General features: G+C 48.7%; 1 protein-coding gene across 1 annotated transcript in view; it reads right to left on the bottom strand.

Moving 5' to 3' along the window:
* Positions 1-14035, bottom strand: part of NKPD1 (NTPase KAP family P-loop domain containing 1) — a 124625-nt gene extending 110590 nt beyond the window's left edge. The window contains exon 1 of the mRNA XM_073322402.2: positions 13883-14035. Within this exon, the coding sequence (XP_073178503.1) occupies positions 13883-14035 (153 nt within the window). The remainder of the gene's footprint in view (positions 1-13882) is intronic.
* Positions 14036-14429: the final 394 nt, after the last annotated feature.

Below are 14429 nucleotides of genomic sequence, written 5' to 3'. Positions count from 1 at the left end.
GCTCAGAGGGGCTGGGGAAGGCTGGTTGATTTGTTTTGGGCAGTTATAGTATTTGAGAAACAGCTTGGAATCATGTATAAAGACTGAATTATAATGCTACAGATCCAGAAGGGGGCAGAGTTAAGGTTGCACTTGTACCCACCTCTGCAGCATTTTGGGTGCTTAACCATGCATCCTTGACATTGCTGGAACAGAATATTTATCATTTAATTTCTTAGACATATTAAAAAAGGAGAGAGGGGACCATAATAAGGACCTTCAGTTTCCAGAACTCAGAGGTCTGAAGGCGTGGCAGAAGGAACATAGGATTTCCACAGCTGGGAACACCACCCCAATACCAAACCCATTTCAAGGGTCTCATCTTCAAAGCCCTGCAGGAGATTTTCCCACACTAGTTGGAGTACCACTTTGCCATGGATGACCAGGGTCTCCCACGACAGCTGCATGCCACTGAAACAATGGGACTGCCATCCTCATGAGTGAGGCTCAGGTGTGCAGGACAAAGAGTTTGCTCAGCCTCTGATCCCAGAGGCGATCCGAATGACCACAACTCTCAGTGCCTACAAAACAACATGCAGAACTCACTTCTATGCTAACCGCACCTGACAACACCAAATAATTCCTGCATGCAGGGGGGCCAAAGAGAAGAACAGATCTGTGTGTGTGCTCACGCAGCACTGAGCGAGTGCCGCGGTGCTAGAGAAACAGACAGACTGCAAGGGGTGAAACGCTGAAGGCAAGATGCACGAAGGAACTTCGCCACCTAACTGCCTCTTTAGGGGCAGCGCCCCCAATCAGCTCCTTCCTCTACCTCCAACCCCTGCATCTCCCACCTGCCACTGATCAGCTGTTCAGCGGTGTGCAGGAGGTGATGGGCGGGGGGGGGGGGTTGTGGGACAGAGAGGAGGGGGCGCGCTCGGGGAGGGGGCGAAATGGGGTGGGAAGAGGCAGGGTGGGGGCCAGAGCAGGAGTCGAGCACCCCGCAGCAACTCAGAATGGTGGCACCTTTGCTGCTGACAAAACCACTGCTCAATTGCTGCCTCGCCCCGAAGGTGCCGGAGTTCTCGCTGGTGGGCACGCGCTGAACCCCTCAAGCCCTGACCGGGCTGCACAGCCAACAAGCTGCTTGAAGCCCTAGCACAAGCCAAAGCCTCTGTGGGATTGTCCAACGAGCCATTCCCCCACCTATCTTGCCTGGGGGCCCAGTCTGGTAGGTGAGCTGTGAGAATGGCTACTGGATGAAGGCCCACACAAAAGACAACCAAAGGGAAGCAGGCTAGAAATTTTTCAGGCTTTGGCTTGTGTGTGTGCTTGTCCCTAGAATACCCAATAGCCCAGGGCTTAAGGCACTCACCTGGGAGATGACAGCCTGATCACAGCTGAGTCCTCCAGCCCCTGGGCCCTGGGGTGTATCTCACTCCATCTCTCCTGTGGGAGCTGTTCTGCTTTGTATAAATAAAATATTCATTGGAGCAGGGTTTGACTCTGAGTCTCCCACATCCCAGCTGAGTGTCCCAATCACCAGGCTTTTTACACAGCCCCTCTCCTGCACCCCAAAAGTTCCCGACTTGTGAGGCCCAATCCAGTAGCTATGCTCTGACAACATCTACCGGATCAGGCTCCACTGGAGAGAGATGTGGAACAACACCTCGTACGAGAATCCCTCTGAGGTGTAGGTATGAGCTAGGGCTCTGAGGAGCTTGTTAGCTGGGAGGAGACAAAAGGACTTAGGCTGCTTTGCCTAAGGGTATGTCTACACTACGGAATAAGGTCGAATTTGTAGAAGTCGTTTTTTTAGAAATCGGTTTTATATATTCGAGTGTGTGTGTCCCCACAGAAAATGCTCTAAGTGCATTAACTCGGCGGAGCGCTTCCACAGTACCGAGGCTAGAGTCGACTTCCGGAGCGTTGCACTGTGGGTAGCTACCCCACAGTTCCCGCAGTCTCCGCTGCCCATTGGAATTCTGGGTTGAGATCCCAATGCCTGATGGGGCTAAAACATTGTCGCGGGTGGTTCTGGGTACATATCGTCAGGCCCCCGTTCCCTCCCTCCCTCCGTGAAAGCAAGGGCAGACAATCGTTTCGCGCCTTTTTTCCTGAGTTACCTGTGCAGACGCCATACCACGGCAAGCATGGAGCCCGCTCAGGTAACCGTCACCCTATGTCTCCTGGGTGCTGGCAGACGCGGTACGGCATTGCTACACAGTAGCAGCAACCCCTTGCCTTGTGGCAGCAGACGGTAGATTACGACTGGTAGCTGTCATCGTCATGTCCGAGGTGCTCCTGGCCACGTCGGCTGGGAGCGCCTGGGCAGACATGGGCGCAGGGACTAAATTTGGAGTGACTTGACCAGGTCATTCTCTTTAGTCCTGCAGTCAGTCCTATTGAACCGTCTTATGGTGAGCGGGCAGGCGATACGGACTGCTGGCAGTCGTACTGTACCATCTTCTGCCGAGCAGCCATGAGATGTGGATGGCATGCAGTCCTTCTGCACCGTCTGCTGCCAGCCAAAGATGTAAAAGATAGATGGAGTGGGTCAAAACAAGAAATAGACCAGATTTGTTTTGTACTCATTTGCCTCCTCCCCTGTCTAGGGGACTCATTCCTCTAGGTCACACTGCAGTCACTCACAGAGAAGGTGCAGCGAGGTAAATCTAGCCATGTATCAATCAGAGGCCAGGCTAACCTCCTTGTTCCAATAAGAACGATAACTTAGGTGCACCATTTCTTATTGGAACCCTCCGTGAAGTCCTGCCTGAAATACTCCTTGATGTAAAGACACCCACTTTGTTGATTTTAGCTCCCTGAAGCCAACCCTGTAAGCCGTGTCGTCAGTCGCCCCTCCCTCTGTCAGAGCAACGGCAGACAATCGTTCCGCGCCTTTTTTCTGTGCGGACGCCATACCAAGGCAAGCATGGAGGCCGCTCAGCTCACTTTGGCAATTAGGAGCACATTAAACACCACACGCGTTACCCAGCAGTATATGCAGCACCAGAACCTGGCAAAGCGATACCGGGCGAGGAGGCGACGTCAGCGTGGTCACGTGAGTGATCAGGACATGGACACAGATTTCTCTGAAAGCATGGGCCCTGACAATGCATGCATCATGGTGCTAATGGGGCAGGTTCATGCTGTGGAACGCCGATTCTGGGCTCGGGAAACAAGCACAGACTGGTGGGACCGCATAGTGTTGCAGGTCTGGGACGATTCACAGTGGCTGCGAAACTTTCGCATGCGTAAGGGCACTTTCATGGAACTTTGTGACTTGCTTTCCCCTGCCCTGAGGCGCATGAATACCAAGATGAGAGCAGCCCTCACAGTTGAGAAGCGAGTGGCGATAGCCCTGTGGAAGCTTGCAACGCCAGACAGCTACCGGTCAGTTGGGAATCAATTTGGAGTGGGCAAATCTACTGTGGGGGCTGCTGTGATGCAAGTAGCCCACGCAATCAAAGATCTGCTGATATCAAGGGTAGTGACCCTGGGAAATGTGCAGGTCATAGTGGATGGCTTTGCTGCAATGGGATTCCCTAACTGTGGTGGGGCTATAGACGGAACCCATATCCCTATCTTGGCACCGGAGCATCAAGCCGCCGAGTACATAAACCGCAAGGGGTACTTTTCGATAGTGCTGCAAGCTCTGGTGGATCACAAGGGACGTTTCACCAACATCAACGTGGGATGGCCGGGAAAGGTGCATGATGCTCGCATCTTCAGGAACTCTGGTCTGTTTCAAAAGCTGCAGGAAGGGACTTTATTCCCAGACCAGAAAATAACTGTTGGGGATGTTGAAATGCCTATAATTATCCTTGGGGACCCAGCCTACCCCTTAATGCCATGGCTCATGAAGCCGTAGACAGGCAGCCTGGACAGTAGTCAGGAGCTGTTCAACTACAGGCTGAGCAAGTGCAGAATGGTGGTAGAATGTGCATTTGGACGTTTAAAGGCGCGCTGGCGCAGTTTACTGACTCGCTTAGACCTCAGCGAAACCAATATTCCCACTGTTATTACTGCTTGCTGTGTGCTCCACAATATCTGTGAGAGTAAGGGGGAGACGTTTATGGCGGAGTGGGAGGTTGAGGCAAATCGCCTGGCTGCTGGTTACGCGCAGCCAGACACCAGGGCGGTTAGAAGAGCACAGGAGGGCGCGGTACGCAGCAGAGAAGCTTTGAAAACCAGTTTCATGACTGGCCAGGCTATGGTGTGAAAGTTCTGTTTGTTTCTCCTTGATGAAACCCCCCGCCCCTTGGTTCACTCTACTTCCCTGTAAGCTAACCACCCGCCCCTCCTCCCTTCAATCACCGCTTGCAGAGGCAATAAAGTCATTGTTGCTTCACATTCTTGCATTCTTTATTCATTCATCACACAAATAGGGGGATGACTACCAAGGTAGCCCAGGAGGGGTGGTGGAGGAGGGAAGGAAAATGCCACACAGCACTTTAAGCACAGCACTTTAAAAGTTTACAACTTTAAAATTTATTGAATGACAGCCTTCTTTTTTTTGGGCAATCCTCTGTGGTGGAGTGGCTGGTTGGCCGGAGGCCCCCCCACCGCGTTCTTGGGCGTCTGGGTGTGGAGGCTATGGAACTTGGGGAGGAGGGCGGTTGGTTACAAAGGGGCTGCAGTGGCAGTCTGTGCTCCAGCTGCCTTTGCTGCAGCTCAACCATACACTGGAGCATACTGGTTTGGTCCTGCAGCAGCCTCAGCATTGAATCCTGCCTCCTCTCATCACGCTGCCGCCACATTTGAGCTTCAGTCCTCTCTTCAGCCCGCCACTTACTCTCTTCAGCCCTCCACCTCTCCTCCCGGTCATTTTGTGCTTTCCTGCACTCTGACATTATTTGCCTCCACGCATTCGTCTGTGCTCTGTCAGTGTGGGAGGACAGCATGAGCTCGGAGAACATTTCATCGCGAGTGCGTTTTTTTTTCTTTCTAAGCTTCACTAGCCTCTGGGAAGGAGAAGATCCTGTGATCATTGAAACACATGCAGCTGGTGGAGAAAAAAGAAGGGACAGCGGTATTTAAAAAGACACATTTTATAAAACAGTGGCTACACTCTTTCAGGGTAAACCTTGCTGTTAACATTACATACATAGCACATGCGCTTTCGTTACAAGGTCGCATTTTGCCTCCTCCCAACGCGTGACTACCCCCTCAACCTTCCCCCCTCCCTGTGGCTAACAGCGGGGAACATTTCTGTTTAGCCACAGGCAAACAGCCCAGCAGGAATGGGCTCCTCTGAGTGTCCCCTGAAGAAAAGCACTCTATTTCAACCAGGTGACCATGAATTATATCTCACTCTCCTGAGGATAACACAGAGAGATAAAGAACGGATGTTGTTTGAATGCCAGCAAACATACACTGCAATGCTTTGTTCTACAATGATTCCCGAGTACGTGTTACTGGCCTGGAGTGGTAAAGTGTCCTACCATGAAGGACGCAATAAGGCTGCCCTCCCCAGAAACCTTTTGCAAAGGCTTTAGGACTACATCTAGGAGAACCGCAAATGCCAGGGCAAAGTAATCCTTTCACATGCTTGCTTTTAAACCATGTATAGTATTTTAAAAGGTACACTCACCAGAGGTCCCTTCTCCGCCTGCTGGGTCCAGGAGGCAGCCTTGGGTGGGTTCGGGGGGTACTGGCTCCAGGTCTAGGGTGAGAAACAGTTCCTGGCTGTCGTGAAAACCAGTTTCTCCGCTTGCTTGCTGTGAGCTATCTACAACCTCCTCCTCATCATCATCTTCTTCGTCCCCAAAACCTGCTTCCGTATTGCCTCCATCTCCATTGAAGGAGTCAAACAACACGGCTGGGGTAGTGGTGGCTGAACCCCCTAAAATGGCATGCAGCTTATCATAGAAGCGGCATGTTTGGGGCTCTGACCCAGAGCGGCTGTTCGCCTCTCTGGTTTTCTGGTAGGCTTGCCTCAGCTCCTTCAGTTTCACGCGGCACTGCTTCGGGTCCCTGTTATGGCCTCTGTCCTTCATGCCCTGGGAGATTTTCACAAAGGTTTTGGCATTTCGAAAACTGGAACGGAGTTCTGATAGCACGGATTCCTCTCCCCAAACAGCGATCAGATCCCGTACCTCCCGTTCGGTCCATGCTGGAGCTCTTTTGCGATTCTGGGACTCCATCATGGTCACCTGTGCTGATGAGCTCTGCATGGTCACCTGCAGCTTGCCACGCTGGCCAAACAGGAAATGAGATTCAAAAGTTCGCGGTTCTTTTCCTGTCTACCTGGCCAGTGCATCTGAGTTGAGAGTGCTGTCCAGAGCGGTCATAATGGAGCACTCTGGGATAGCTCCCAGAGGCCAATACCATCGAATTGTGTCCACAGTACCCCAAATTCGAGCCGGCAACGTCGATTTAAGCGCTAATCCACTTGTCAGGGGTGGAGTAAGGAAATCGATTTTAAGAGATCTTTAAGTGGAAATAAAGGGCTTCATTGTGTGGACGGGTGCAGGTTTACATTGATTTAACGCTGCTAAATTCGACCTAAAGTCCTAGTGTAGACCAGGGCTAAGGGAATCTCAGGCATCTGCAGGGTTCAGTGGCAGCTGAGTAGTGGTCTTGAGAATGTTAGTGGTAAACCTACATGTTGGATTTAGGTGCCTAAATGCCTTAGTGGCTCAAGCCTTCGTGCTGAACTCAGAACTGAAGATTCCACTAGGCAGGAGGGCTTGCCTACGTGAAGAATTATTCCAAAATAGCTGTTTTCTGATTAACTCCTCCTAAACCTACTGATGGCTATACTTGCCTACATGTCTCCAGCTTCCATCCAGGACACATCACACGATCCATTGTCTACAGCCAAGCTCTAAGATACAACCGCATTTGCTCCAATCCCTCAGACAGAACAAACACCTACAAGATCTCCATCAAGTGCTCTTAAAACTACAATACCCAGCTGCTGAAGTGAAGAAACAGATTGATAGAGCCTGAAGAGTACCCAGAAGTCCCCTACTACAGGACAGGCCCAACAAAAAAAAATGTAACAGAACGCCACTAGCCATCACTTTCAGCCCCCAACTAAAACCTCTCCAATGCATCATCAAGGATCTACAACCTATCCTGAAGGACGATCCCTCACTCTCACAGATCTTGGAAGACAGGCCAGTCCTTGCTTACAGACAGTCCCCCAACCTGAAGCTAATACTCACCAGCAATCACACACCACACAACAAAAACACCAACCCAGGAACCCTGCAACAAACCCCAGTGCCAACTCTGTCTGCATATCTATTCAAGGGACACCATCATAGGACCTAATCACATCAGCCACGCCATCAGGGGCTTGTTCACCTTCACATCTACCAATGTGATATATGCCATCATGTGCCAGCAATGCCCCTCTGCCATGTACATTGGCATACCGAACAGTCTCTACGCAAAAAAATAAATGGACACAAATCTGACATCAGGAATCATAACATTCAAAAACCAGTAGGAGAACACTTCAATCTCTCTGTTCACTCAGTAACAGACCTAAAAGTGGCAATTCTTCAAAAAAAGCACTTCAAAAACAGACTCCAGGGAGAAACTGCTGAACTGGAATTAATTTGCAAACTGGATACCATTAAATTAGGCTTGAATAGACACTGGGAGTGGCTGGGTCATTACACAAACTGAAAACTATTTCCCCATGATAAGTTTTCCCCTACTATTACTCACACCTTCTTGTCAACGGTTTGAAATGGGCCATCCGGATTATCACTACAAAAGTTTTTTTTCCCTGCTGAGAATAGCTCACCGTAATTGATTGGTCTCTTAGAGTTGGTATGGTAACCCCCATCTTTTCATGTTCTCTGTGTGTGTGTGTGTGTGTGTGTGTGTATATATATCTATATATATACACATATCTTCCTACTGTATGTTCCACTCTATGAATCTGATGAAGTGGGTTTTAGCCCACGAAATCTTATGCCCAAATAAATTTGTTAGTCTCTAAGGTGCCACAAGTACTCCTCGTTCTTTTTGCGGATACAGACTAACACGGTTACCACTCTGAAACCCATCCTCCTCTGTGGACGTTCTTACTCCAGCATAAGAAGTGGAAGTGGATTAAACTAATTTGTTGTAAGGCACTCTTATGCAGGAATAAGAACATCCACAGAAAGAATTAATCAGGAATAGCTGTTCCTCTTTAAATTCACATCCTATCTTAATCTGAATTAATTCCCACTGTAGACAAGACCTGAATCCCTTTGTGGATCTAGCCTTTAGGGCCCAGTGCTATCTACTGTGAGTAACTCCACCAACTTCACGGGGACTACTTATGTTAGTGAGTGCAACAGACAGTAGCGGGTGTTTTGCAGGATCAGCTCCTTAGCAGGGACACAAACACAGCACAGCTCTTCCAGGGTGCACGTTACAAATTTAGCAAAAGCATCTAGTCTGTATGCTCTACATGTGATTTGTATAGGCCAATAATTCAGTCAAATCAAAGCTGATTTCCTCCAGGACAAGGCTGGACACTGCCCTCACTGGCGCTGTCTATGCTGGGAAAATGAGGTGTTGGAAAATGAGTTAACGAACACCTTGTCATCATGGTATTGAAGGACAGCCACACAAGGAACCTGTTGCTCAATTCCACTAAGCACCAGGCATAGACAAAGAGAGTTGCATTTAAAAACGTGAGCTGGCCTTAGGTGCCTTAACACATTTGTACATATGACTCTTTGTCTACACTAGGTGTGCTAAGTGGTGACAGTGTGTTAATTAAAACTTTTTCTAAGGGCTTGGGCTTGTCTACATGCAAACTGGAATCAAAATAACTTAAATCATTTTGAATTCACACCTTTAGTCATTTCATGATAGGTCTGGCCTTGTCTTCACTAGGAAGAAAGAAGTGAAGGGCCAACCCTGGAGTTGATCCCTGCCTGCTAACACTAGTGAAAATACAAATTGTCGTGGTGTGGATTTGCATTGCCTGCATAGGTGCTGGAACTACGGGTGCTGGGCGTGCTGCAGGACCCCCTGGCGTGAATTGGACTTCATTGTACACAGGGTTTACAGTCTGGTTCAATGGCTCTCATCACCCCCACTACACAAATTTTTCCAGCACTCCTGACTGCCTGTAATGATTTATGAAAATGATGTGCTGGTCTGGCCATTGGAGGTTACTGCCCATATGTATTGACAGGTTTCAGAGTGGTAGCCGTGTTAGTCTGTATCAATAAAAACAACGAGGAGTCCTTGTGGCACCTTAGAGACCAACAAATTTATTTGGGCATAAGCTTTCATGGGCTAAAACCCCACTTCATCAAATGAATGGAGTGGAACATACAGTAGGAAGGTATAAATACAGAGCATATGAAAAGATGGGAGTTGCCTTACCAAGTGGGGGGGGGTGTCAGTGCTAATGAGCCAATTCAATTAAGGTGGAAGTGGGCTATTCTCAACAGTTGACAAGAAGGGGTGGAAATCACTTTTGTAGTGATAATGATGCCAATGGAAACAAGGTGGCCTATTTCAAACAGTTGACAAGAAGATGTGAGTATCAGCAGGGGGAAATTATTTGCTTCAGGTTGGGGGGGCTGTCTGTAAGCGAGGACTGGCCTGTCTCCCAAGGTCTGTGAGAGTGAGGGATCGTCCTTCAGGATAGGGTGTAGATCCTTGATGATGTGCTGGAGAGGTTTTAGTTGGGGGCTGTAGGTGACGGCTAGTGGCGTTCTGTTACTTTCTTTGGTGATCTTCCAGAAAACACCATCCTAGCCGCTATGGATGTAGAAGCTCTCTACACCAACATTCCACATAAAGATGGACTACAAGCCATCAGGAACAGTATCCCGATAATGTCACAGCAAATCTGGTGGCTGAACTTCGTGACTTTCACCCAAAACTGTTTCAGATTTGGGGACAATTTATATCATCAAGTCAGCAGGACTGCTATGGGTACCCGCATGGCCCTACGATCCCTCACTCTCACAGACCTTGAGAGACAGGCCAGTCCTCGTTTACAGACAGCCCCCCAACCTGAAGCAAATACTCACCAGCAACTACACACCACACAACAAAAACACTAACCCAGGAACCAAACCCTGCAACAAACCCCAGTGCCAACTCTGTCCGCATGTCTATCCAAGGGACACTCTCATAGTACCTAACCACATCAGCCATGCCATCAGGGGCTCATTCACCTGCACATCTCCCAATGTGATATATGCCATCATGTGCCAGCAATGCCCCTCTGCCATGTACATTAGCCAAACCGGACAGTCTCTACGCAAAAGAATAAATGGACACAAATCTGACATCAGGTATTATAACATTCAAAAACCAGTAGGAGAACACTTCAATCTCTCTGTTCACTCAGTAACAGACCTAAAAGTGGCAATTCTTCAAAAAAACACTTCAAAAACAGACTCCAAGGAGAAACTGCTGAACTGGAATTAATTTGCAAACTGGATACCATTAAATTAGGCTTGAATAGACACTGGGAGTGGCTGGGTCATTACACAAACTGAAAACTATTTCCCCATGCTAAGTTTTCCCCTACTGTTACTCACACCTTCTTGTCAACGGTTTGAAATGGGCCATCCTGATTATCACTACAAAAGTTTGTAGTGATCCTGATTATCACTACCAGTGTGATATATGCCATCATGTGCTAGCAGAGGGGCATTGCTAGCATATGATGGCATATATCACATTGGTAGATGTGCAGATGAATGAGCCCCTGATGGCATGGCTGATGTGATTAGGCCCTATGACGGTGTCCCCTGAATAGATATGTGGACAGAGTTGGCAACAGGCTTTGTTGCAAGGATAGGTTCCTGGGTTGGTGTTTTTGTTGTGTGGTGTATGGTTGCTGATGAGTATTTGCTTCAGGTTGGGGGGGCTGTCTGTAAGCAAGGATTGGCCTGTCTTCCAAGATCTGTGAGAGTGATGGGTCGTCCTTCAGGGATAGGTTGTAGATCCTTGATGATGCGTTGGAGAGGTTTTAGTTGGGGTTCGAAGGTGATGGCTAGTGGCATTCTGTTACTTTCTTTGTTGGACCTGTCCTGTAGTAGGTGACTTCTGGGTACTCTTTTGGCTCTGTCAATCTGTTTCTTCACTTCAGCAGGTGGGTACTGTAATTTTAAGAACGGTTGGTAGAGATCCTGTAGGTGTTTGTCTCTGTTTGAGGGATTGGAGCAAATGCGGTTGTATCTTAGAGCTTGGCTGTAGACAATGGATCATGTGATGCATCCTGGATGGAAGCTGGAGGCATGTAGGTAAGTATAGCGGTCAGTAGGTTTCCGGTATAGGGTGGTGTTTATGTGACCATCGCTTATTAGCACTGCAGTGTCCAGGAAGTGGACCGCTTGTGTGGATTGGTCCAGGCAGAGGTTGATAGTGGGATGGAAATTGTTGAAATCATGGTGGAATTCCTCAAGGGCTTCTTTTCCATGGGTCCACATGATGAAGATCTCATCAATGTAGTGCAAGTAGAGTAGGGGTGTTAGGGGACGAGAGCTAAGGAAGCATTGTTCTAAGTCAGCCATAAAAATGTTGGCATACTGTAGGGCCATGCGGGTAAGAGATTAATCACTTAAGGTGGGCTATTATCAGCGGGAGAAAAAAAAACTTTCGTAGTGATAATCAGGATGGCCCATTTCAACTAGTTGACAAGAAGGTGTGAGTAACAGTAGGAGAAAACTTAACATGGGGAAATAGTTTTCAGTTTGTGTAATGACCCAGCCACTCCCAGTCTTTATTCAAGCCTAATTTAATGGTGTCCAGTTTGCAAATTAATTCCAGTTCTGCAGTTTCTCATTGGAGTCTGCATAGAGAGCTTCTACATCCATAGTGGCTAGGATGGTGTTTTCTGGAAGATCACCAATGGATTGTAGTTTCCTCAGGAAGTCAGTGGTGTCTTGAAGATAGCTAGGAGTGCTGGTAGTGTAGGGCCTGAGGGGAGAGTCTACGTAGCCAGACAATCCTGCTGTCAGGGTGCCAATACCTGAGATGATGGGGCGTCAAGGATTTCCAGGTTTATGGATCTTGAGTAGCAGATAGAATACCCCAGGTCGGGGTTCCAGGGGTGTGTCTGTGCGGATTTGTTCCTGTGCTTTTTCAGGGAGTTTCTTGATGGTGTAGCTTCTTTTGGTAACCCTCAGTGGGATCAGAGGGTAATGGCTTGTAGAATGTGGTGTTAGAGAGATGTCTAGCAGCCTCTCGTTCATATTCCGACCTATTCATGATGATGACAGCACCTCCTTTGTCAGCCTTTTTGATTATGATGTCAGAGTTGTTCCTGAGGCTGTGGATGGCATTGTGGTCTGCACGGTTGAGGTTATGGGGCAAGTGATGCTGCTTTTCCACAATTTCAGCCTGTGCACGTCGACGGAAGCAATCTATGTAGAAGTCCAGTCTGTTGTTTTGACCTTCCGAAGGAGTCCACGTGCAATCCTTCTTTTTGTAGTGTTGGTAGGAAGGATTCTGTGGGGTCAGAGGTGTGTTGGAAATATTCCTTGAGTTGGAGACGTCGAAAGTAGGATTCTAGGTCACCACAGAACTCTACCATGTTCGCTACTGTATCTTCCACTCCATGCATCTGATGAAGTGGTTTTAGCCCACAAAAGCTTATGCCCAAATAAATTTGTTAGTCTCTAAGGTGCCACAAGTTCTCCTCATTCTTTTTGCAAAGAGGGACAGAGGTTCAACCAGCCCTGACTAGTGACACCTGGGTTTTAAAATACCTGAGTTTTAAAACGTGTTGAAAAGACATCATTTTCCTAGTGAAGATGAGGTCCTAAAGGGGGTGTTTCAGTTGAGTTCAGCTCACTCCGCTGAGTTAACGCCATTGAAAAGACTAACATCTTTGCCCAGGTGGACAGGGCCTAGAACATCCTTGATTGCTCAAAAGGGAGGACAAACTTGCCTCCTGTTATCTTTAATGCTCTCTGATTGTTCTTGACAGCTTTGTTTATGTGCTGGATCTGCTCTCAGGAAGTCAGCTTTTCTAGGGCTACACCTAGATATTTGATATGACTGCTTCTCCAAGTCCTGAGGAAACAAGCCTCTTAAATTTAATTGTCATTCTTGTGGTTGACTGGAGAGACAATTAGTTCCTGCAGGCCTGTGTGTGCCACGCTTTCCCTAAACCTATGAATGAACCCTATGACTTTGTTCTCTGTTCTAGTGCACAGCAGACTGACGAGCCCAATGTTATAACTGCAGAATTTAAAAATTCATAGGCACAGGTAAAACTATTACAGTTCTTCTTTGAGTGCTTGCTCATATCGATTCCAATTAGGTGTGTGCGCGCCGCGTGCATGATTGTCGGAAGAATTTTACCCCAACAACACTCGGTGGGTCGGCTGAGGAGCCCCCTGGAGTGGCGCCTTCATGGTGTCGGATATATGCCCCAGCTGACCCAGCGCCCCCTCAGTTCCTTCTTACCATCCGTGACGGTCGTTGGAACTGTGGAGCACAGCGTAGCTGATCTCCACTCTCTCTAGCTTTCTCTCTTAGTACCTGTTAATAGTTGTAATTAGTTGTTTATAGTTGTTAGTAGTTGTTAATATTTAGTGTAGCTAGATTAGTGTAATTAGTAGGGTGGAGTGGGATCTTCTCCCCTCTCCCCCATCCCGGTACAGGGGCCTATGCCAGGGTTTCCGGGCTTCAAACCTTGCTCGGCTTGCCTGAAGCCGATGCCAACGGGAGACCCCCACGACTCTTGCCTAAGGTGTCTGGGGGAATCCCGACAAGTGCCGCATTTGCAAAGCCTTCAAGCCCAGGACCAAAAAGTAGCGGGACTTTAGACTCAAGCAGCTCCTTATGGAGGCGGCACTTAGCCCGGGCCCTTCCTCCGCGCACCGGGACTCAGCATTGTCTTCAGTGCAGAGTGCCCCTGCGGCACCAACTGGACCAGCACCGCGTTCGGACTCTGCTAAAGACTCACAGCGTCAGCCCCCCCCGGCACCTCCACCACCCCGGCGCTGGTCCCTGTGTCTGGGCCAGAAGAAGAAGCAGCCCAAGCAGGTGCCGACTCCTTCTTCTTTGTCGGTTCGACAGCCACTGACGCTTCCCGCACCACAGCTGGAGCCGTGTCCATTGCTGGAGCGCACAGGACAAGTAACGGCTCCTGCACCGTCGACTCCGGTGCCACAAGGGCCGTCAAGTCCGGTGCATGTTAGCTCCCAGGTGCACACTGCGGTCGAGCTAAGGCTGCCCTCCATGCTGGAGACCTTATATCATAGAATCATAGAATTTCAGACATGGAGCCATTGAGCCCTACCTGTTGAGCCCGACAATCTAGCCCAACTTTCTATCCACCTTATAGTCCATTCATCCAGCCCATACTTCTTTAACTTGATGGCAAGAATACTGTGGGAGACAGTGTCAAAAGCTTCGCTAAAGTCAAGGAACAACACGTCCACTGCTTTCCCCTCATCCACAGAGCCAGTTATCTCGTCAGAGAAGGCAATTAGATTAGTCAGCCATGACTT

This window comes from Lepidochelys kempii, chromosome 23, assembly GCF_965140285.1.
Source record: "Lepidochelys kempii isolate rLepKem1 chromosome 23, rLepKem1.hap1, whole genome shotgun sequence".
NCBI lineage: Eukaryota > Metazoa > Chordata > Testudines > Cheloniidae > Lepidochelys > Lepidochelys kempii.
This window is presented reverse-complemented; position numbering and strand designations above follow the sequence as displayed.